At 41.6% G+C, this 24,968-nt stretch overlaps 1 protein-coding gene across 12 annotated transcripts in view; it reads right to left on the bottom strand.

Moving 5' to 3' along the window:
* ICS2 (isochorismate synthase 2) overlaps nucleotides 1-24,968 on the bottom strand; it is a 349,138-nt gene that overhangs the window by 210,026 nt on the left and 114,144 nt on the right. For all 12 annotated transcript variants that reach the window (XM_089395535.1, XM_089395526.1, XM_089395525.1 and 9 more), the window contains exon 4: nucleotides 66-183. In XM_089395535.1, the coding sequence (XP_089251661.1) occupies nucleotides 66-183 (118 nt within the window). The remainder of the gene's footprint in view (nucleotides 1-65; nucleotides 184-24,968) is intronic.

The raw sequence follows: 24,968 nt of genomic DNA, 5'->3' as shown, positions 1-24,968 counted from the left end.
TAAATGCTATAAACAAAGAACGCTCTTGAAAAAACCTAATCAATGATAGAAAATTGCTATTTTACCTGTGGAATAACAAAGTAGAAAGAACCAAATTCAGACCATTCAGTTGATGGCTTCATTTCAGAGTTAAAACGAATTGTCCCATATGCCCTTACTAAAGGAGAATCGTCTGAAAGAAACCTATGGAAGCACAACAGCCAAGTCTCACTAACTCAACATAACTCACTTGCAAAACCAAAGGACAAAAAAGTAAAATGCATGGAAGGTAAAAATCAAAGTATCGGCATATTTTCTTGAACTGTTACAGGGAATAACTTCTAAAACAGTTGACTGAACATAAAAGAGACTCTTTTTCTGTTAGTCATGCTCAAGCACTGACATTGCATGCAACAGACACAATCACATTATTGTACACTATTCTCAGTACCTAAAACATGTAGATGAACACCAATCAATAACATGTAAATGATAAGCTATATTCATCATCAATATAGAGCATAATTTCATGCTCTACATGACTCTTAGACCTGGTGATTTCTTTTCTTTTTTTCTCGGAAAGAAATCGTATTCCACCTTTCATCTATTCGCAGTAAACAATTTGTCCTTAAACAGCTATTATAAAGTATTTTGCAATGCCAAGTTCTTTTGATAATCACTACATAAAGAAATTTGATGCCATAGAGGTTAATGGAATGTAATCTTGAGTTGTGACCCTTTAGTGGCCAACTTGTGATCCATCATGTTAGTGATCCTCTAGTCAACTTGTGGTCCCATTCGACTGTTCGTGCGTGACCCTACCAGTCATGCATCTATGATTAGTGATAACTTTATTTCTACTCTAACACTGTAATGCCTCTTCCTAAATTATTTTGTTACAGGTTTAATTTCCCACAATATTGGATAATTTTGGTGACCATGTAACTCATCCAATTTTTGACTTAAGGACTTAGGGGAGAAGGAAGGTCGAATTGTTTGGTTAGTGGCATGTGGGGGCCGCCCACATAGAGAAAACGCACTTGGCTAAGTGTGGGGTTCGAATAGCCTTGGAGGGAAAATCGAAAGGAAAAGAGGAGGGGCCCACATGGGGATGAAGGCCCATGAAATTATAAATAGGAGAAGCTCATCTTCACAAAGGGTCTTTTGTCTATTGAACTCACTTTTGTTGCTCGAGTTGCTTAGCGGGGCCATTTGTTGTTTAGCACGAGTTTTCCAAGCGGAGAGCTCACCCTTTCTTTGGGGGACTTCGAGTGCCACCCTAGGAAGGTCAAATCGTACCACCTTGGAGGAGAACCGGAGGGAATTTAGAGCATATCTTTCAGTTTGCTCAGCCAGTGCGTGTTTTAGGAGGACACAGGAAGGGAGTACGTAGTAGTTGCTTCAAGGGTCTTCTGAGCAGCATTTGCCCGAAGAATTTTGGCATTGGATCTTCAGGAGAACATCAACATGTTGGGAATTGCTGCTAGTGGGAAGCACGATTTGCAGTTACCTTGGCCAGCACAGAGGCTACTTCCTGGGCACACATGGGAGCTTGAGAAAAGGATTGAAGAGCTAGAGATTTCTAGGAGAAATAAGGGAAACCTTGGGGGAGAGCATCTCAGCCATTTGGTGTGTTTTGTGGAGCCTTTCCAGTGAGTTATAGGCAGGCCAAATTTTACAACAGTTGGTGGAGAACGTGATATTTCATATTTGGGGGCTGAATTTCCGGGGTCAAACCAGGCCAAACCCTTTCTAGGTTTTGGTGGGTTTTGGTTGAGGAGCTTGAGGCTAATTTTGCAGAATTTTCTGAGCACCAGAGGTGGGGTTTCCAGCAAGTCCTTTCTAGCAGATAGTGTAGATTTCTGGGTAGCACAGAGCATCATTGGAGCAATTGTTTCTAGCACATTGGGCTTGTATTTTGTCACCTGGGCTTTGTCACGCTTGCCATTGAGGCAAAGCCTAGATGCACTCCTTCCACATATTTGTACCTTGCTCCAATAGATTAATAAAATGTCTCAGTTGGTTCTTATTTCTGGACTTTATTGGGGTGTTTGTTGAATGTTTGAAATTTCTAGTGTTGTATTTGTTATTTGCTTTGCATATCATTGTTTTTCCTAGATTGGAACATTAGCCCAGATCTTGGCTCAACCGTGGGGGATTTTCCTGAGTGAGGAGGATTGGAAGAATATCACCTACAGAAGACAGAGGTACCAGAGTCGAGAGAGGGAGTTAGAGATTACACCAGATACTAAGGAGCGTGGGAAGGCAGTGATAGTAGAGGACATGGAGGAACCTAGGAGTAAGGAGGGTATGGCCTTTGATAGCCTCTTGAAGGCCCTCAATGATTTAGCGAAGAGGCAAAATGAGATGTTGGATGAGATCAACCAGCAAAACCGAGACTAGAGCATCCACCCAGATTTCCTATTTGGGGAGACTTCTGGGGCTTCCCAACAATATGACCACCATTCACTGGCTACTCACCCACCAGCTTCAGGTGGGCCAACTAGGACCACATTGCCATCAGCGCTTAGTGAGCAGGGTGGACTAGATGACCAGATGCCCATGGGGGAATATTTCAGGGAATGGCAATCCATGGGGGAGGATTTCAAGGCAGCCCTATCTTTCAGAGACTACTGCCAGCTCAAGAAGAATGAGAAGGGCATGAATTATGGAGGCCAGGGCACGCAGAGCTCTGAGTTGTAGCATACTATTGGGAGGATGTACTTCCCTACATATGATGGCACTACCAAGTGCATAGCTCGAGCTTGGGTGGAGAAGTTGGACACTTATTTCCATCTCAATAGGATGACGGAGGTGGAAGCCATTAAAATGGTTACACTACACTTGGAGGGGGAGGCACACAACTGGTGGTTTCACGACTTGTCTACTCTGGGGCATGCCAACGTGACTTCCTATGAGGATTTCACTAGGAGAGTGGTGGAGCGTTTTGATCAGAGGGATCCAGAGGCTCACTTCAGGGAGCTGACCCAACTCAGACAGACGAGTCATCCAGAGCAGTACATATCGGAGTTTCTGAGAGTCTCAGTCATGGTGTCGGATTTATCGGATGCTAGGAGGGTGTACACATTCATAGAGGGGTTGCTCGAGCCACTGCGTGGACTGGTGAAGTCATGCAGGCCCTCTACGCTACAGGAGGTCGTGACATGTGCTAGAGACCTACAGGGGGCCATCCCCAAGACCCGGGCACCTATTCCTTCATGCACTCCCTACCATCAGAAGGGAAGTGATACTAGACCACCACCACAGAGGGCAACCCAGGGACGTGGGCAACTAGATGAGGAGACTAGGAGGGACCTCAGGAGGAGAAAACTATGCTTTACTTGTCAGGAGCCCAGGCACCAAGCCATTGGTGCAAAGAGGTCAAAGGCCATTATATTAAGGTCTTTTCTGATAGTGATTAGGAGGACGATGTGGAGTTGGAGCATGGTGGGGGAGACAATGAGGGTCTGACAGAGAGGGGACCACCACCACCACCACCACATGGTGCAGCATATGGACTTCTACTCTTTGTAATGATTCCATGGTTTAGCAGGTCTTGAATTAAGCGTTCTATTTTTGTCTTGTGGTGATGGGGATAACAGTATGGCTTGACATTAACGGGATTTGAGTCGGTTTTGACTTCGATAATGTGTTCAATTTGCCTTTCCGAGGCTAACTTCATTGGTAGATCTTGGAAAACCTTCTCGTATCTCTAGATCAAGGATGAAATCTCTAATGTTTGATGAGTCCCTTCTGTTGATAATAATTCCAAGTGCTGACATTGCGCAACAAATGCTGGTGCCCCCTTGCGAATAAGCTTCTTCATCTGTTGAGTGGAGATGACTTGTGTTGGTGGTGCCTGAAACCCGAACAACTGATATTTTCGTCCATCCCATTTGAATCTAATGAATTGTTTTATGTGATTTGCTAAATAAGTGCCTAATGTTTTTAACCATTGTACACCTAAAACAACATCTACTCCTCCTAGGGGAACCGTATAAAAACTGGACTCCATTGCATAGTCACTTAATTGCAACTTAACTTTATGGCACTTGCCAACTCCACTTTCCATCTGCTACCAGGTAAGCAAAGATGTTCAATCTTTTTGCAACATTGATATCTACAAAGTTGTGCATAATTCCTGAGTCCACCATCACAATAACGCTTTGCTTCTTGATGTAACCTTTAAGCGTTAGTGTCTATGGTTGAGCGATCCCTGTGATGGATGCTATGGAAATTCGTGGCATATCGTGTTCTGATTCTGGACTAGGGTTTGCATTTTCTTTATTTTCCTCTTCGTCAGAGCCATCTTCTAAGGATTCCTCTTCTTGTTTAGCTTCACAGTTGTACAATTTTTGTGTTGCGCATTTGTGTCTTGGATGATACTTGTCTCCGCACTTCCAGCATTTGCCATCCTTTTTCTTTCGACATTAAATTGTTGTTTTCCTTCACTTCGTAATGGTGGTGGAATGTACTTACTAGTATTTTCTGACGAGGTTTTACCTGCCTTTCCCTTGAAATAGCTGTTAGTCCTGTCGTTACTGACATATGGTGGTTTGTGAAGTTTATATTTTCGCTTGATAATTATGGTTGCATGTCTGGCCTCCTCAATAGTTTTAGGTTTATGCAATTTTAATTCTTCGCAAATATAATCTTTAAGGCCACAACAGTACATTTTTAGCAGCTCCTCATCTGAAAACCCTCTCTGCCTTACTGCTAATACTTCCCAATTGTGAGTGTATTCACTCACTGATCCTTTTTGCTTCAGGTGAACAAATCTCTTGTAGACATCATCCTCCTCTTCGTCATGAAACCTTTTTAACAGAGCGCTTTTAAAGTTTTGCCAATTGAATGAACAACCCATGCATTTAGACGACCACCACAAAAACCAATCCTACACTTCTGCTTCTAAGTAATTAGATGCAGTCACGACTTTTTCTTGTTCACCGAGTGAAGGGTTTGCTAAAAAAATTGCATCCATCTTATTTACCCATACGACAGTGCCTTTAAAGTTCTTACCATCATACTTCGGTAATTCATTTTTGATTTTAAGATGGTTCTTTCCGGGAGAATGAGTATAATATTGGCTTCCTTCGAAGTGAATTTGGGGTATTTGTTGCTTCTCACGCCTCATGAAGTCCTGCTCTAGGGAAGTCTCCCCTTCTGGAGTCTTGGGACTCTGTGTAGCTAAAGGTGGATCGGTCTCTTCGAAGCACCGACTCATCAAGTTTTTTAAGAAAGAGATATCGTCGGTCATCTAGTCCTGCTTACTAACTGACTTTTCGATGTTATCCATGCATTTATATAGATATCTGATGTCTTCTTGGATCTTTTTCATACCATCATTGTTGTCGCTCATCATTTTTCTCTGATTTTTTTTCAAGACCCATTTTTTTTTAGTCAAATATTTTTAATAATAATAATAATTTTTTAATTAATTAAAATGTATTAATTAATTAAATTAAAGTTGTTGTTTTTTTTTTTAAAATTAAATATATTAATTAATTAAATTACAATTACGTATATATATGTAATTTTTTTTAATTAAAAATATTAATTAATTAAATTACAGTTACGTATATATATGTAATTTTATTTATTTTTAATGAAAGATATTAATTAATTAAATTACAGTTACATATATATATATCTATATATATGTAATTTTAATCAGATATATGTATATATTATTCTATACGTATGCACTATAACTATGATTTTAATTAACTCACTGTTTGGACGGTCACGTCACCATTGAATGGTCACGTTGCCAGGTCCGACGGTTGACCCTACCTCCGTGTGGATATCACCATGACGGCAGCCAACTTCGGCCACAGTTATCGATGGCAATCGCAGGTCAAACCACCACCACCACTGCAACAAATTTCGACCCCCTTGTAGCGTTAACTCAACAGGCAACGTCTCCCACGGCAGCGGAAAAACAACAGTGGATCTCGGCCTCGCTTTGCCAGAAACCTGATTGCAATTCCACGAGGCTGTTTAACTTGCAGGTTTTTGTAGTTGTACGCTATTATACGTTGATCACCACACAGAATCAGGCAGACAGCTAACAATTGTTCCAGAACCTGAGCCATGTCCAATGCACAAACTGTACCTCTATTTCATGAGCACCGTATCGCACAGCGAAACGCAAGGTGCTGATTGAAGGCCTGTCGGGCCTGATGGCCAGCAGAAGCTCGTGGGTGTCACCAGACTAGTTCTGGCTCTGATACCACTGTTAGCAATATTAATATTTAATTTGTTGTAAACTAATAATAAGACTTTAGATAAGATTCTGAATGTAATACGTTTATATATATATATATATTATATATATATATATATATATATATAAAAATTGAATGATGATTACAAGGCTGAGGTGGTGCTCCTTAAATAGGAGTTGACTGGCCACGCCTAATCAAAGAGACATGTCCCTTGGGGACTAATGTCTCTTCATTTAACTAATTATTTGCTAATTAATTGATTATAATTAATAATTTATTTATTTAAATAATACTTTAATACTTTAATATTTTATTTAATTTGTTATGATTTTAAGTTCATAACACTTGCGCATGTGCATTGATTACAGAGCGCTAAACAAGAAAACATTGAAGAACTGATACCCCATTCCGCGCATCGATGAGTTGATGGATCAACTTAGAGGAGCCAGGTACTCCTCTAAGATAGATCTGCACTCGATGTACAATCAAATCAAGGTGAGGGATTAGGACATCCCCAAGACAACTTTTCGTTGTCATTATGGGCATTTCGAGTTTTTCGTAATGCCCTTTGGGTTGACCAACGCACCTGCCACCTTCCAGTCGGGTATGAATCATGTGTTCAGGGGACAGTTGAGGAGGTTTGTAATGGTGTTTTTTGACGACATCTTGATCTATAACAAGACTTGGGAGGAGCACTTGCAACACCTGGAGGTGGTGTTGCATATCTTGGAGGAGCAATAGTTTTAAGCCAAACTATCCAAATGTGAGTTTGGACTAACTAAGATGCTCTACTTGGGGCATATCATTGGAGCAGACAGGGTGAAGGTGCATGAGGAGAAGATACAAGCTATTCGAGATTGGTCGATGCCTAGAGATGTGATAACGTTAAGGGGGTTTTCGGCATTTGCACCTATTACCGAAAGTTCGTCAAGGGATTTCACAGTTGGAAACACCCCTCATGGATTTGACCAAGAAGTGGGATTTTGCATGGAAAAATGGAGCCCAGTCTGCTTTTGATCGCCTCAAGGAGGTGATGAGTAGTTGTCCAGTATGGGCACTCCTAGATTTCTCTCAGCCATTCACAGTGGAGTGTGATGCATCAGGAGAGGGGATTAGGGCAGTATTATCCCAGGATGGGCATCCCATTGCTTTCCAGAGGCAGAAGTTCCTACCCCATGAGAGGTCCTATTCTATATACGACAAAGAGATGGTGGCCATCATGCATGCATTGGCCAAATCTTAGCAGTACTTAGTGGGTAATCGGTTCCAGGTGAAGACCGATCATAATGGTCTTCGCCACTTCATGGGGCAGCAGGGCCTCAATGATAGACAACAGAGATGGGTCAGCAAGGTGCAGGCCTATGATTTTGATGTTGAGAATGTGCGGGGAAGCACAATGTGGTGGTTGATGCCTTATCCAAGAGACCCGCGAGCCTCTCACTCATGAGCATTTGCCATGACTGGAAGGCCCAGTTGTTGGTAGAGTACTCTGAATAACGGCGGGCATGCAAGATCTTGGAGGGGACACATGCAGATGAGTGCTATAGGGTAATGGCCGAGGTCACATACTATAAGGGGCACATTTTTTAGGTACCAGGCTCATAGTTGAGGGAGAGAGTACTCGATGCAGTAGATGATTCCCCATTATCAGGGCATCAAGGGTTCAGGAAGACATACTGTTGACATTTCTAAGTTTGACACGTCAGAAATTCCTACTGCATTATCTGGTTTATTTTCTCCTACTTGTTCTTTTCATTAACGAGTTATTTATAAATATAAATATCGAAAATGAACACAAATGCAACCTTAACACATATACAGATCAACAATTGAAATAACTAAGTCAATCACACAAGGGACACCGTTATTTTTGGACAATCATCCCCGGAAAAACCCAACGAGGGAAAATCGGTGTAGAAGATATGAGGGTTTTATTATTATGCAGTTTCTAAATATAACTTGGGTGCCAGAAATGACTAACCCAACAATTAACGCCCTCGGCAGTAGTACCTCTCTTTGTAGACACATATTCCTGCTGATCAGCAATTGGATGATGAGCCCCACAGTGACTGTTCCTTAGTTAGACAGCGAAAGCTGCTCCAAGCTTCCTTCTGGAATTGTGTCACCCACTAGAGACAGTGTCACCCTCCTTCTGCTCTGCGTCAGCTCACCAACACTCAATCTGCCCCACGAAAATCACCTAATGCTGCCTCTTGGCCCTACGTCAGCTCTGCTAGCCTCTACGTAGCTACTGCAGCCTCTGCGTCAGCCACTTAGCTTTCTATGTCTGCTCTCTGGCCCTCTGCGTCACCCACGCTGGCCTCCTCAGCCTCTGCTTAAGTCCCAGCTGCCTCTGCGTTAGCCTTCCTAGGCTCTGCATTGTCTCTCTGGCACTATCTCGACCTCTCTGCTATGTATTCTCAGCAGACTGCCCCTTGCTGCAACAAATCACTGGTTCGATTCTCTCAGCAAACCCCGCTCCAGAAAATCGAACTGATTAATCAATTTGGTGTATCTCCAACTGACCCTCAAGCCTCCTCTTATACTTTTCATGTTGAGTCTTCAACGACCGAGATTAAGTCCCTAATCAACGACTAAGATTAGATTTGGCTTGATCCTCGTCTCTTGGAACCTTCTAACCCAAAATTATATTAATACACATTAATATTTTAATTTTCCTAAATTTATACTTAAGACCCCATTAAAAATATAAATTATTTTAATATCTCCTCATCCAGGTAGAATTTCTCCAAATGATTTATGGGTTTTGGAGATCTTATGTGCTTTAGCCTTTCCACCAATTTTCATGGCTAGAGCACATCCGATGCTACCACAAATCAACACTCCCTCTTAGTGAGGAATGTGCTCTAGTAATGCTTCACCATGGAAACACCACACTAAACCTCTGCACCGGTACCTGTGTTGATGCTTGGCCAGCTGCCTCACATCATCTGCACTGTTGCTTCCTATACTGCTGCCCATGGCACTGCCACTACCACTGCTAAAACAGTCAGAAGAAAGGTCACATATAGACTAGGCATTTAGATTAAAATCAAGATAATTGCATCAAATTTTAATTTAGGTGCATTTCATGCTAACACATTTTACGTGCAAATTATCCGTGTATTAGTCATTGATGAATATGTTTTGAATTGAATATTTAGACAAGTATCGTCTTATTTATTTTTATGCAAGTAAGGTTCTAATTGGTTTCCTTTGCAAGTCATTTCCATATTGCTTCCTTATATGCTTTGAATTGGTGAATGATCATATATTTTGAAAGAATATTTTTATATTGCATTAATATCATATCTTGCCAACATCTTTTGTTTGATTGACAAGGTTACTTGTGTTTCAATTTGAAACAATTCATTTTTCTTGAGCAAGTATCCTTTATTTTTAAAACAATATTGAAGGCACTGGTTTTATATATGCTAATATTTAAATCATGTGTTGATGGTTATTGAAGTTCATTTTATTTCATATTGCTCACATTATATTTGCTCATAATCTTTAAAGCAATATATTTCACTCTAACTTCTCCTAGAAACCTTCTAATTTAGTTTTCCTTTAGGGACCACCCCCCAAGCTTACCTAGGAGAGAGCATAAACGGAGAGAGTTGGAAATAGGTGACAGCCCCATCTCCTAAATTTATCAGCAACCACACCTTGTGGGGTTAAGGGCTTTTCTCACTTAGGTGTGTGTGACAGGTGACAAAACAACAAGACCCTTGTCTTTCATCACAATCCTAGGGTTGTATTTGAGCTTCACGACGACCCTTTCCTCAAACCTTCTTACATTATGACTAATAATGAGGAATCCTCCATCTCTCCTATGTGTGATCATAGTGGGAAACCTACTTGTTGTGTTTCTCCATCTCATCAGTCTCTCTTTCCTACTAATCATGACCCTACAGTAGCCATAAAGCATGACATAAATGATAAGGACCATGATGGACGGGCTATGCCTGAATTTTCCATCCATCAAATGTTTATGAGTCTAATTGTTGACATCTCTATCTTTTGGTTAGAAGAGAGGATCTCGTGGAGTAGATTACATCCCTTTGTCCCCTCCTTTGCCATGATCCTCCATGTGTGGGCATTCTATTTTCCCACCTCCTGCCATGGTGACCCTTCATATGATTGTTCCTATCCTTGCTTTTGGATTTGTTGAATAAGTAATCACTGGGAAGAATGTTTTTATGATGATTTGGTGATGTCCTGGTTGCATTGGCTCTATGATTACACTTAATAATTGTATGATGTGATATGCATGTTAGAATAGGATGCATTGCATGCCGATTTTCCGCATTAGAACTAACATCATATGATATTATCATGCTAGAATATGTAATGTCCCAAAATAGGAAAAACAGTGATATGCAAGCAAATAACAATTTTTCACCACAAAAATTTCAAAGCAATTAGAATACACCCATAACAATCAAAAATATGGAAGCAGTTATTTCAAGTTGATGATCTGTATATGAGTTGAGAGTGCATTTGTGTTTATTTTCAGCATTTATATGGTTAAATAACTTGTTAAGGAATAAACAAGTAGGTGAAATAAACCATATAATGTAGTAGGAATTTCTGGCGTGTCAGACTTAGAAATTTCAACATGGTATCAGAGCATTGCAGATCACAGGAGAATTGAAGGCACAAGCAAAAATCAGGAAATTTGCAACAGAAACAATCGTCACAAGCGACAGAGTTGTTCCTAAGCAGAAGGCAGCAGAGAAGGAGTTACGTAGAGGGCCTACGTCATCATTTTGAGCCAAAGAGAGGGCCAGTGCAGAGGCAGATAGAGGCACAAGAGGCTCACGAAGAGCCACGTCATCCTCTTCAGTCAGGTAGGCTTGACGCAGTTGGCCAGAGGAGTGATTCAGTCATTGCTGGGATTGCGTAGAGATGAAAGGCTCAGTTTTTTCAGTTGTCGGAGCCTAGGGAGTTGCAGGAAGATTGTAGATTGGGAAGTTGGTGGGGTGTTGTTAATGTCGAAGTAGAACAGTACCTAACGGGACAAAACCAAGGTAGAGGGAGTCGCTGCCTTGACGAATTTATAGCCAACAAATCCAGATCCGAGTTGTAGTTGCAAAGAGGATCGGATCGACAGTTGGCGGGAAGATTTCCAGCAGGGAAATCGAGACTCAAAGAGAGTCTGGGAGAGAACTTCTAGGAGGGAAGTCGAGACTCAGAGGGAGTCTGAGAGAGAACTTCCAAGAGGGAAGTCAAGACTCAGAGGGAGTCCAGGAGAGGAGCGGAGATGGCAATGAATGGACTGAGGGATCAAGACAGGTTGGACGGCTCTGGAAGGCCAAGATCATGTCTGTTCTGGATATACATCGCATCAAGGGCTTCGCCTAGAGAACCATGGCTATCCCAGTGGACCCAACTGATAATGAAAGGTAGGAGGATGCAATGGCGAAGGCAAAGTGCATAATCCTTGATTGGGTCAAGGATCATGTAATACCGCATATTGCCAAGAAGAACATGGCAAAGGAGATGTGGGATACCTTGACGACATTGTATCAGGGCACTTCCGTGTAGAGGAAGATGTTGTTGGAGAATTAGCTGCGATCGTAACAAATGCAGAAGGGGGAGTAGATAGATCTATACCTTAGCAGGTTGCAAGAGATTCGGGACCAACTTACTTCCATAGGGGCCACACCGGATCAGGAGTTCATGGTGAGGACCTCCTTGAATGCAGTCTCTGAGGATTGGGAGACATTTGTCCAAAGTATTTTGAGCAAAGCTAATCTTTCAGGATGGGAAGATGTGTGGGCAGCTCTTCGCCAAGAAGAGATCAGACGACTGACCAAGGCGAGGAGTAGCAACAAAGGAGGTTGAATCAAGAAAGAGGAGGAAGAGGATGCGACTCTGGTATCTGCGGGAAAATAGGGTAAGAGGAAGAAGAAGGACATCTCCAAGGTGAAGTGCTTCCATTGTGGGGAGCTGGGTCATTATGCAACCCAGTGTCCCAGGGAGAAGAATAAGGGAGAGGCTTCTGACTCCAAGGCAACTCCGACTAAGGCAGAGAAAGAAGTTGAGACGAATAATGACTGTGCCATGAGTGCTCATGCACCTCTAGAGAAGAGGTGGGGAGACATCGAGTTGTAGTCAGAAGGACTACAAAAGATGTAGGGGCAGGATCCTTAAGGTACCCAAACTCTTAGATCATATCTGGCTACAGGAGCCCCAAGTGACAGTTGCAAGATGACGGATGTCAGTAGAAGAAAGATGCAATGAAGCGACAAGGAAATGCTAGAGTGCAGGGGTCTGTAGCAGCGCAGTGGCGATTGCAGCAGTGCGAGAGATACAGAGGTGTTTGCAGCAGCGCAAGAGGCAAAAAGGAGGTTGCAGTAGTGCGAGAGGCATAGAGGTGTTTGTAGCAGAACAAAGGCAGCAGAGGGAGCACAGGATAGCAGTAGAGGCAGTGTTAGCATCAAAAGGCTTCCGGACTGACAAGGATGTCAGAATTTGGGTAGATTAGTTACTTACATCTTGGTAACTAAGTTGCAGTGCAACAATTAGCATTGGAAGTGCTATCGGCAGCATGATGCAGCATTTGAGAGAGAGTTGCAGTGCAGATGCAGTGTTGAGAGGAAGGACCAGCGACAGCACGGATGCAGAGGGAGCTGCAGTACAGATGTAGCAGTGACAGTGGCAGAGCCATGGGCAACAGTGCAGGAAGCAACAATGCAGTGGATGTTGGGCAACAGGACAAGCATCAGCATAGGAACCAGTGTTGGAGGATCAGTGTGATGTTCAGTGGTGGAGCATTACTAGAGCACATTCCTCGCTAAGAGGGAATGCTGATTTGTGGTAGCATCGGATGTGCTCTAGCCATGAAAATTGGTGGAGATGCTAAAGCACATGAGATCTCCAAGACCCAGAAATGGTTTGGGGAAATTCCACCTGGTTAGAGAGATATTAAAATAATTAATATTTTTAATGGGGTTCCTAAGTCTAAACTTAGGAAAATCAAAATATTAATGGGTATTAATATAAAATTGGGTGAGAATGTTCTAAATGACATGGATCAAGCCAAATCTAATCTTAGTCATTGATTAAGGACTTAATCTTGACGTTGAAGACTCAATAGGAAAAGTATAAGAGGAGGCTTGAGGGTCAGTTGGAGACACACCAAGATTCATCAGTTAGTTCGATTTTCTGGAGTGGAGTTTGCTGAGAAAATTCGAACAAGTGATCTGAGTTGCAGCAATGGGCAGTGAGTACATAGCAGAGAGGCAGAGATAGTGCTAGAGGGCTAGCGCAGTGATTGAAGAGGCTACGCAGAGCCAACAAGATCTACATAGAGCTAGCCAGACACTGCGTAGAGGCTGAGGGACCTGCGTGGGTGACGTAGAAGGCCAGAGAGCTGACGCAGAGAGGCAAAGGGCTGACGCAGAGGGTTCCAGATCTATGCAGAGGCTAGCAGGGCTGATGCAAAGCCTTAGAGAAGCGCTGGAAGGTTTTTCGTGAGGCAGACTAGTGCTGGAAAGCTAAATATTGCTTCCACGAAGAATTATTAGTATTACTATCGTGTAGAAATCTCTGTTAGGTGAGCCAGTGTGGCACCTTAGTTGTACTCAAGAAAGTTGCTTCATAATAAAACCCTTAGAACTGCTACACTGATTTTCCCCAAGTTGGATTTTTCCGAGGATGATTGTCCAAAAATAACGGTGTCCCTTGTGTGTTTGTCTATTATTTCAAGTTGATGATCTGTATATGAGTTGAGAATGCATTTGTGTTTATTTTCAGTATTTATATTGTTAAATAACTTGTTAAGGAATAAACAAGTAGGTGAAATAAACCAGACAATGCAATAGGAATTTCTGACGTGTCAGAATTAGAAATTTCAACACTGAGTTTCCGTACGGATGCAGTGTTAGTAGTGGCAATGCTAGCAGCATAGGAGATGCATCATTCGAGAGGGAGTTGTAGTACAGATGCAGCAGTGGCAGTGGCAGTGTTATGGGCAACAGTAGAGTAGCAACAGCAACACAATGTTGGTGGCAGCAACAGTGCAGAAAGGAGGCGCTTCAGAAACGGAGCAGCATGCAGGTGGACATTGTTGCTAGAGCACTTTCCATGCTAAGAGGGAGTGTTAATTTTTGGTAGCATCGAAAGTGCTTTAGCCTTGAAAATTGGTGGAGAGGATAAGGCACATGACTTCTAAAGAGCCTAAAAACCATTTGGTGATATTCCACCTGAATTGTATTTTATTAAAATAATTAATATTTTTAATGGGGTTTCTAAGTCTAAACTTAGGAAAATTAAAATATTAATGGGTATTAATCAAAATATGGGTAAGAAAGATCTACAAGGTGGATCAAGTCATGTTTTAATCTTAGCCGTTGATTAGAGACTTAATCTCGGTTGTTGAAGACTCAATAGGAAAAGTATAAAATGGAGGCTTGGGGTTCATTTGAAAACACACAAAGGGAGAGAATTGATCTAGAGTTCGATTTCTGGGGATAGGAAGCTAAGAAATTCGAATTAAGTGATCATTTAGCAGCAGAGGGGCAGTGAGAATCCGAGAAGACTTTCCAGAGAATACTAAGAGAGAAGCGAAGAGAGATTGAAAAGAGGCAGCGCAGTAGCCAAGAAAGGCTGATGTTGGGCCAGTCTGGGCCCACGCAATCCTGACATTGAGCCAGAAGGGCCAGAGAAGAGCCAAAAAGCTACTTGTTATGCAAAATTCAGAACTGCCGTAACAGTCGGAACTGCCGGGAACTGTCGAAACAACGGGGATAGCTGACGCAAAGGGAAAAGAAGCTGATGCACTTGACATAGAGCCTGAAAGGCTAACACAGGGCCAACTCAGAAATAGTCGGGGCTTAACCAATCTTGTGTCGAATCAGCCGGAATTCTTTCGGGTGAAGTGAGGTAAAACTCACTCAGATTTTCCGCCAGTATTTTCTCTGTAAAGGATTTCTAGATGAGCATCCTAGATTTGTATTAAGATATTTCTCTTGGATAATAATAAACCCTCAGAATTGCTGCCCCCGTTTTCCCACATTGGGTTTTTCCGGAGACTATTGTGTCCAAAAATAAGTTTGTCCTATGTATCTTATTCTTTGCTTTGTTTTTTGTTTCATCAGATCAAATATTTAATTAGTGTAGGCTGCGGAAGTAATTTGCTTCAGTATTCAAAAGAATAACTTGATGAATATAATTTAAAAATCAAGTAGGTGAAGTAGATTCAGATTTGCTGCAGTAGGGGTTCCTTCGAGTGAAGGAATTTTCACAAATCTATGGTTATGGAGTACTTCCTTTTGGGTTATGTAATGCATCTGCAACATTCCAAAGCATAGTTTTAGGCATTTTTTCTGATCTAATTCATGATTGTGTGGAAGTTTATATGGATGATTTTACTGTCTATGGAAACTCTTTTGAAGAAACTCTTAAAAATTTGGAAAAAGTTCTCATTAGATGTAAAGAAGAAAATCTCTCATTAAGCCATGAAAAATGTTTTATGATGTTCACCGAAAGAATTGTTTTAGGACACCATATTTAAGGAAATGAAATTAAAGTGGATGCATCTAAGGTAGAAGTCATTTCTAAATTATCAATTCCAACTTCTCAAAGAGATGTTAGAAGTTTTCATGATTTTACTGGTTATTATAGAAGATTTATAGAAAAATTTACAAAGATAACCTCTCCACTTTTCAAATTGGTTACAAAATATTGTGAATTCATCTAGAATTTTGACTGCCACAAAGATTTTGAAACATTGAAAGAAAAGATTTCTAAACCACCAATTTTAAGAAGACCAAATTGGAAACTACCTTTTCACATTTCGACTGATGTCGCACATTACAGCATTAGGAATTTTATTAGGACAAAAATATTTAACTCGTTATGCCATTTACTACACAAGAAAAACTTTGACTCTTGCAAAGTTAAATTACATTGTAATAGAAAATGAGCTTTTAGTTGTTGTGCATGCCATCAATAAATTCATACATTATATCACTGGTTATGAAACCTTCATTCGCACAAATCATTCTGCAATTAGATATTTAATGAATAAATCAATTATTAATGGCAGAATTACAAGATGGCTATTGTTATTACAAGAATTCAATATTACTATTTTGGATAGACCTAGAAAACAAAACACAGTTGTTGATTTTCTATCTAGAATCCAAAATTATAATAATGATGTTCCTATAGAAGATAATTTTCCTGATGAATATCTTTTTGCAGTATCTATTAAATCTCCTTGGTTTGCATATATTGCTAATTATTTGGCTACAGGGAAGTTACCATCATATTTGTCTCCTCGAGAAAAAATGAAGGTTATTCAAACTAGTGCATCTTATTCATGGATAAATGAAGAATTGTACAAGACAAGACCTGACTTAATCATTCAAATATGTGTTAGAGAGGATGAAGTACCAGAGATATTAAAGGCTTGTCATGATGAACCATGTGGAGGACATTTCGCTGATAAAAGAACTGCTTATAAAGTCCTTCTCTTAGGATATTATTGGCCTTCTCTTTTTAAGGATGCCAAGGAATATGTTAAGAGATGTGATAGTTGTCAAAGAATGGGGAAACCTATTCCTTCGGATGAAATGCCTCTACAACCTCAGGTACTTATTGAACCTTTTGAGAAATGGGCTTTGGATTTTGTTGGTCCAATCAATCCACCGTCAAGACAAAAAAGATACATTCTTGTTTGTACAGATTATACCATAAAATGGGTAGAAGCTAAAGCACTTTCTTTTGCTAGTGAAAATGTTGTAGTTTCATTTCTTTTTGAGAATACTTTCACTCATTTTGGTGTCCCAAATGAAATTGTGACAGATGAAGGCACTCAATTTACATCCAAGTTGGTATAGAAGATAATGGAGGAGTACAAAATCAAACATAGGAAGTCAACTCCATATCATCCACAAGCCAATGGACAAGTTGAATCTACCAATAAAGTAATTGAAGCAATTCTTACCAAGACTGTGCATCTGCATAGAAGGGATTGGGCAGAAAAGCTTCCAAAAGCTTTATGGGCATATCGTACCACATGGAGAAATACAACAAGACACACTCCTTATGAACTTGTTTATGGAAAGCAAGTCTTGTTTCCTATTGAGTTCCAAATAAAGACTTTTAAAACAACAGCCAAGTTGGGTCTTGATCTATCAGAAGCCCAAAGACAAAGAATGGAGCAATTGAATGAACTTGATGAGATACGACAGGATGTTATTCATAGAACCAATATAGTCCAATAGCAAAGATCCAGGTGGCATGATAAGTTTATCAAAGAAAGAAAATTTCAGCCTGGTGATTGGGCATTGCTTTTTGATTCAAAATTTAAAGATTTTCAAGGAAAATTTCAAACTCATTGGCTTGGTCCTTATGAGATTGAAATTGTCTTTGATAATGGAGCAATCAGAATCAGAACCATTGATGAAGAGAAAGTAACCTTCCTTGTAAATGGTCATATATTACAAATATATCATAAACCATTAACAAGGGAAGAATTCATAAGAAATCTGCAAGATAATCTTGATTTGAAGTTGGTTAAGAAAGATTATTCTTCCTCTCCAACTTAGCCTTCTACTTTCTTTTTCAAAATTAAAAAATAAAAAAATAAAAATTGTATAAACATGAAAACCAACATTGTTGACATGTTTATACAGAAAATCCAGGTAGAAAACCAAGAGTTCTTGGAAGCTTAGATTTTATTTTCCCTATTCTAGTCCCATTTTCTTTTTACTCCTCTTTTCTCTTTTGAAAAATAACGCAGCTACCGAATTGTCAACAATCTGCAGCTCTGATAGAATTCTGTAGCTGACTTGGCAGATTGCGACCAGGGAAAATGGAGATCATGGCTAAAGCAAATTCAGTGAAGATTACAGCTAGAGCAGCGGAGTACAACCTACAAAAAGACAAATAAAAAATCAGTAAGGCAAAAATATGAGGTATGTAAATATTAATTAGATAATAAAGGTAAAACATTGAATTATGAAATAAAAAGATGAATGACCATTGCTACCGCCATTCTGAATAATGATTACTCTCATTACTCACACGACTTTGATCTTAACGAAAATATCTTGTCAAAAGATATAACTCTGATATGAGACCTTGCTATCATTTAAATTCACTCCCTTCTCTCTGTATATCATTCCACTTCATGTGCAATTCTTGCATCATATCCATTTCACTTAGCCCTATTTCATTGCCACAAATGAAATATATGCTATTCAATTTAAGATACCAAGACAATATAATTTATGTGATGTATTTTATATAAAGGAAATTTAGAATATACAACATTTTGTTTGGAATATTAGCATAGAATGTATGCCATTCTATCTTAAATATTAAATAATATATATCTTGACTTACAAAAACATGAATTATTTTATTGTAAAATGCATAACTTTTTGCCCCAAGAAAAAAAAGCATATATGACCCTTTAGAAAACAAATAGACCAACTCATAGGAAGATTGCCCTTTACATAGGCAAATGAGCCACCATAGCACACTAATAGATAGCACGGTAGGATCCCACCATTAAAATTGTTCCATACATGTCCCTTAATTGAGAGTGATATGCTCCATAGACGTGCTTTATAGCACAACGATACTCATGTTTATGTGGACTGTAACCGCCCTTTACTTAAATTTTGTCTCTCCAACCCATTCCATAACAAAATTTCTTCTATAACCTTGTCAAAAGAGCAATTAGGGGCTAAGGCTTCTCCAACATGGGAGTCATTGTACACTCAGAGCCAAATGGGGCTAAATTCCTTGAAGGATACCCACAGGTCAAACAACAGTTGTAGCAAGCACAATGGCTAGAATTTGTGGAAAATTTTGATGGGCACGAGAAAGAAGTGACAAAATCCTTTGCTCGGGCATACGATGGCATAGAAGCAGAAATTGGGGATGTGAAATTAGTTTTGACAGAGTCATTCGTAGCAGAAGCTATCGAATTGTTGAGAATCGGGGAAAGCTGGTTCAAAGATGAAAGATCAAAGAGAAGGACTGGGAAATCTTCCTTAAAAACCCAGGTATGGATATCTCTGTCTTTAAGAAGGGAATTTCGGTCACAGCCTTAAAGAATAAATGGAGGAATTTGTTGTTAATTATTCAAAAATTCATAACTTGTGAGGGTAGGTTTGGGAACATGTTCTTTTACCATGCTCACCTGATGATGAATTTTCTTGATGGTAATGAAATCAACCTACCTTACTTCTTTCTTAATAGTTTGAGAAAAATGGCTGGAAATATTCAGAGGAAGATACAATCCATAGATAATGCCCTGTATCATCATGGATTAGTGAAAATTCTAATTGAAGCCCATCTGAAAAGCAAAGGAGATAATTGGGAGGATTTTCTGATTAGAAATCATTTCAAAGAAGTTGAACCAAAAGGACATAGTGATAAGACCAGGAAGAGTAGAAGAAAATTGCCCTCAAAACCTAAAGAAAACTCACCTGCACAAGAAACACAGCAAGATTAGTAATCTGATGATGAAACCCCTCCTATAAATGTGTTAGAAACCCTTAAGAAGAATGTTAGAAGAAATATATTCAACAATAAAAGGGAAAGTTCATCGAAAGAAGAAACAAAGCAAGAAGAAGATAAAAAGAATCCCTGAACTACTGAAAAACCACCATCATTTGTAAGAAGAAGTGCAAGGCTTAATGTAATATCCCTTATCAGGAATATACCTCAAACTCAAGCAAACTCCAACCAGAGATGGACTGGGAGGGCATTTACCAGATATGTCGCCTCTAAAAAGAGGACGAGATCCGAAGGCTACCTAGCCCTTTCCAAACTCTGTCTAAGAGTATATGAGAACACCCAAGTGGTATAATAGCCAAGAATGCTCAAAGAGATACAAATAATAATGATGCAACATATAACAATAAAACCATAAGCAGATACTCAAGAAATGCAGAGAGAATGCTAAGCCATTTTATTATACTGAGTAATAGAATGAGTACAGGAGGTGATCAAGAAGATGGCACCTCGACTTGCCCAAGGCAAGTGAAGAAATACACTCAGAATAGCAAAGAAACAGCCCCTCTATGAACTGCGTCCTAGCTGCTGGAGAATTGTTGTGTTGTTGTTGCTACTAGAAATCAAATGAGGATTTGGGGTTGCTCCCCTCCTCGAAAATGGCTGAAACTCTGGAATTGGACTCTACTCAAGAAACCTAAAAAGCCCAGAAAGTGTTTCTGAAATGGCCGACCCCCAAAAATCACCCCCTTGGGGTTTTGCGCAGTCTCCCAATGCTCTGCACTGCCACTAAATGAAACCCTCCAAAAATATCCCTGAAACCCCTGCCAAAAACTCTCCAGATGCAAGGGCTGATCCCCTGCTCTATCTCTCAGCACCAACCCTCCTGCAAACCCTCAAACCAGAACTGTGTCCCTCTCACAGTGTTGCGCAGTCCTCCAGAACTGCGTCCCTCTCCCAGTGTTGCGCAGTCCTCCAAAATGCTAATAAAACTGCTGCTAAAATGTTGATGTATCTACTGCTGAAATGCCAATGGAAATACCTTGACCGAGCAGGCACTCGAAGTCCCCCGAGGCTAAGGGTGAGATCTCCGAACAGAGACACTCAATGCACTAAACAATGCTGCAGACTAGCTAAACTAGCGTGCTCTAAGTCGAAATGACTATCACAAATGCTCATAACTGAATGATCCAAACGAGGGGGTTCCTCTCTCTTTTATAGCCATGTCCTCTCTCAATCCCAAGGCTCACCTCCTCCTGCGTGATTCCCCTCTTGCCACGTGTTATTTCCCTCCTGCGCAGTTCCTCCATGTGTCTATGTGGGCTTCATTTCTGCATCCCCCTTTGGCCCCCTTGGCTCCCCTTTAAGTCACAATGTTGTGCTACTAGGAAGTGACTTTTTATTCTAAAAGTGAGTTATGTCCCCCTTCCTCACTTTTCTTATTTATAAATAACTATAGAAGGCAAAAATTGAACAAAATCGAATATTCTAATTACCCAAGGCTAATTAGGAATATTACAGTCTCCCCCGGCAAAATGTTGCTTGTCCTCAAGCAATTGAAGTGATGGATGTTGTAAGATCTTCTCACTCTCCCAAGTGGCATCCTCATCCGGCAAATTCTTCCACCTCACCAAGAATTCCCGGACCGTCCTGCTCCGCAGCTGCCTCTCCCTGGTATCAATGATAGCCTCCGGTTGCAATACCAAATGCCCCTCATCATCCATGGGTGGTAGCTCATCTGTCACTATCACCTGCTGCCCCAATGCCTTTTTCAGGCATGATACATGAAAAATGTTATGAATCTTGCTGCCTTGGGGCAGCTCCAACTCATATGCGACCTGTCCAATCCTGCGTATCACCTTGTATGGTCCATAAAAGCGAGGCTTGAGCTTCTTAACCCCCTTCTGCTTTAGTGACGACTGTCGGTATGGCTATAATCATAGGTAGACCATGTCCCCTACCTCGAACTGTCTCTCCACCCGACCCCTGTCGGCATACAGCTTCGCTAATTCTGCGCTGTAACCATGTTATCCTTGAGAGCTCAGAGGATATCCTGATTCTCTTGGATCTAAATCTTGGCTCTAGGAGCCCTGCTATCACCAAACATCACGTCAACAAAAGATAAAGGATGATACCCATACAAGGCATAGAATGGTGACATACCAATGGACATGCGATGTGAAGTATTGTAGCAGTACTCCCCCAGATGCAGCCACTTCAGCCATGCTCGCTGCTGCCCGCTGACATAGTTACGCAAGTAGCCCTCCAACCACTTATTAACTATCTCTGTCTATCCATCCGTCTGTGGGTGATAACTGGTACTCGGTGTCAACTCCGTCCCCAACCAACCGGAAAAGCTCCTACCAAAACCCGCCCATGAAACTGCTGTCCCTATCACTAACGATGGTCTTAGGAAGACCATGTAGCCTAAAGATCTCCCTGAAGAATAGCTCGGCCACCTGTGCTGCTGTATAGTGTGCGGATATGGCAAAAAAATGTGTGTACTTCGTCAGTCAATCAACGACAACAAAGATACAATCCTTGCCCTGTACCATGGGCAATCCTGTGATGAAGTCCATTGAAATACTCTCCCATTTCCCCTCTGGAATGGGAAGAGGCTGCAATAAACCCGCGGGATGGCTCATCTCTCCCTTGTTCCTCTGGCAAACATCGCACTCCCGGATGTGCTGGAGTACGTCCTCCTTGAGGCCCTTCCATGAGAACCTCTCTCTAATGGCCCTATAGGTTTTGGTAAACCCCTGATGTCCTGCCAAAGGTGAATCATGTGATGCCTGCAGTATCTTCTTCTTGAGCTGAGACCCCTCAGTCAAGAAGATCTGGTCCCTGTAATAGATGATCTCATCGACCACCCTGTACCTGTCATCTGCCACTTGCCCATCCAGAACCTCACATGCAAACATGTCCTTGGAGTACTCTACTAAGAGTCGAGCCCTCCAGTCTATATCCAAGCTCATAAGAGACAACGTGGCTAGTCTACGAGAAAGGGCATCTGCTACCACGTTGTTCTTACCCTTGACATACTCAATGTCAAAGTCATATACTTGGATCTTACTGATCCACTTCTGCTACCTCTCCTGTAGCTGCTTCTGCTCCAAAAAGAACTTGAGGCTGTTATGATCAGTCCTCACCCTGAAATTGTTACCCACCAAATACTGCCGATACTTAGTCAATGCATGCATGATGGCCAGCATCTCCTTGTCGTATATAGAATACAACCTCTCGTGCGGAAGGAGCTTCCGGCTCTCAAAGGCTATAGGGTGACCTCCCTGCATCAATACTGCGCCAATCCCCTCTCTTGACACATCACACTCCAAAACAAATGGCTGCGTAAAATCTGGCAATGCAAGCACTGGGTAGCTGCTCATAACCTCCTTGAGCCTGTCAAAGGCTCGCTGCGCTGTGTCCAACCAACTGAATGCCCCCTTCCTCATTAAATCTGTCAGGGGTGCAGCAAGTTGTGAGAAACCTTTAACGAACTTCCGGTAGTAAGTACAAATACCAACGAATCCTCGAAGTTCCGTCATGTTTCTCGGCTCTGGCCATTCTCTGATGGCCCTGATCTTCTCCTTGTGGACCCTCACTCCATCCACCCCTATGATGTGTCCTAGATATAACATCTCCATCAACCCAAACTCACACTTGGAGAGTTTGGCATAGAACTGCTGCTCTTGTAAGATACGCAATACTATTTCAATGTGCTGGAGATGCTCCTCCCAAGTCCCGTTGTAAATGAGAATATCATCGATGAATACCAACACGAACTTCCTCAAGTGACTACGGAAGATGTGATTCATGCAGGACTGAAATGTAGCTGGGGCATTGGTTAGCCCAAAAGGCATCACCAAGAACTCAAAGTGCCCATAGTAACACCTGAAGGCAGTCTTGGGAATGTCCTGCTCCGTCACGCGAATCTGATGGTACCCCGATCTCAAATCAATCTTTGAGAAGAAACGTGCCCCTCTCAACTTGTCCATCAACTCATCGATCTTGGGTATGGGGTACCTGTTCTTCAGGGTCTTCTTATTCAAGGCCCTGTAGTCAATGCACATCCTCAACGTATCGTCATTCTTCTTCACCAACACCACAGAAGAAGCAAAAGGACTCATGCTCGGTCGAATGTGCCCAAGAGCCAGCAACTGCTGGATAACCCTCTCAATCTCATCCTGATAGGCCTTGGGGTGCGTATAGGGGGTGATGATCACTCCCTATATGCCCTGTTCATGCTCGATGGTGTGCTCAAACCCCCCAATCCAGTGGCTGCCCTGGTGGAATCTCCCCAAACACTATGGCATACTGATCAAGGATAGACTGTATCTCTAGATGTACCGTCTGTCTTGTAGACCCTATCTTTGATGCACGCAGCTCCACTGCCCACTCTTTCTCCCTTTCGGAAGACTGTCTCCATCCGATAAGCCGAAACAGTCTGAGGCGGATATGTGTGCTGTCCCCGTATCTTCTCATGCCTCCTTGTTTTCTCATCATCCCACTCCATCTCTAGGGTCTTCCAATCTGTCGTGACCTTCCCTAGAGTGATAAAACACTGAACACCCAATATCATGTTGGTGTCCAGAATATTGACCACGAAAAAGTGGTTAGTCAAAGTGTAGGTGCCCATCGTCACTGAAAGCTCTGGAACATAACGAGCACATGTCATGGTTTGATCTCCTGGGACCAAGACTGAAAACCCATCGAAGCTCTCTGTTTATATACCTCTCCGCTCAACCATCTATGCATCGATGAAGTAGTGGGTCACCCCACTGTCAACCAAAACTAATACCCGCTGGCCACGTACTGTCCCTCGTACGTGTAGCGTCAGATACTTGGGAACTCCTCGCAATGCTGCAAGGGCCCCTCCGGTGGGTGCAAAAGATGCACCTCCTACTGTTGGTGGTGGAGGTGGTAAAGGTCCCTTTATGGCATGGCTATATCCTGCCTCCCCATCATTCTCGTCATCCTCTTCTCCACTGCTCTCAAAGAAGACCTCAATAAAATGTGCTTTGCCAGCAGCACATCTATGTCTCGATGCCCACGGCTCCTGACATGTGAAGCACAACCGCTTCTTCTTCAGCTCCCTCCTGGCATCATCATCAAGCTGTACTCATCCTGGATTCCCCTTTGGAGGTTGAATCCTCACGTCCTTCCCCTCAGACTAGAAGGTCTGTCTCTAGGGGTAAGGTGTCCGGGTCCTGGGTAAGACATCCTATAAATCCCGGGTCCTGCTGATAGCATCCTGGAGTGTGGTTGGTCTAGTGGATC

This window comes from Pinus tabuliformis, chromosome 1_2 (assembly GCF_031772625.1).
Source record: "Pinus tabuliformis cultivar Carrire ecotype Pingquan chromosome 1_2, CPIR1, whole genome shotgun sequence".
Classification (NCBI taxonomy): Eukaryota; Viridiplantae; Streptophyta; class Pinopsida; order Pinales; family Pinaceae; genus Pinus; species Pinus tabuliformis.
This window is presented reverse-complemented; position numbering and strand designations above follow the sequence as displayed.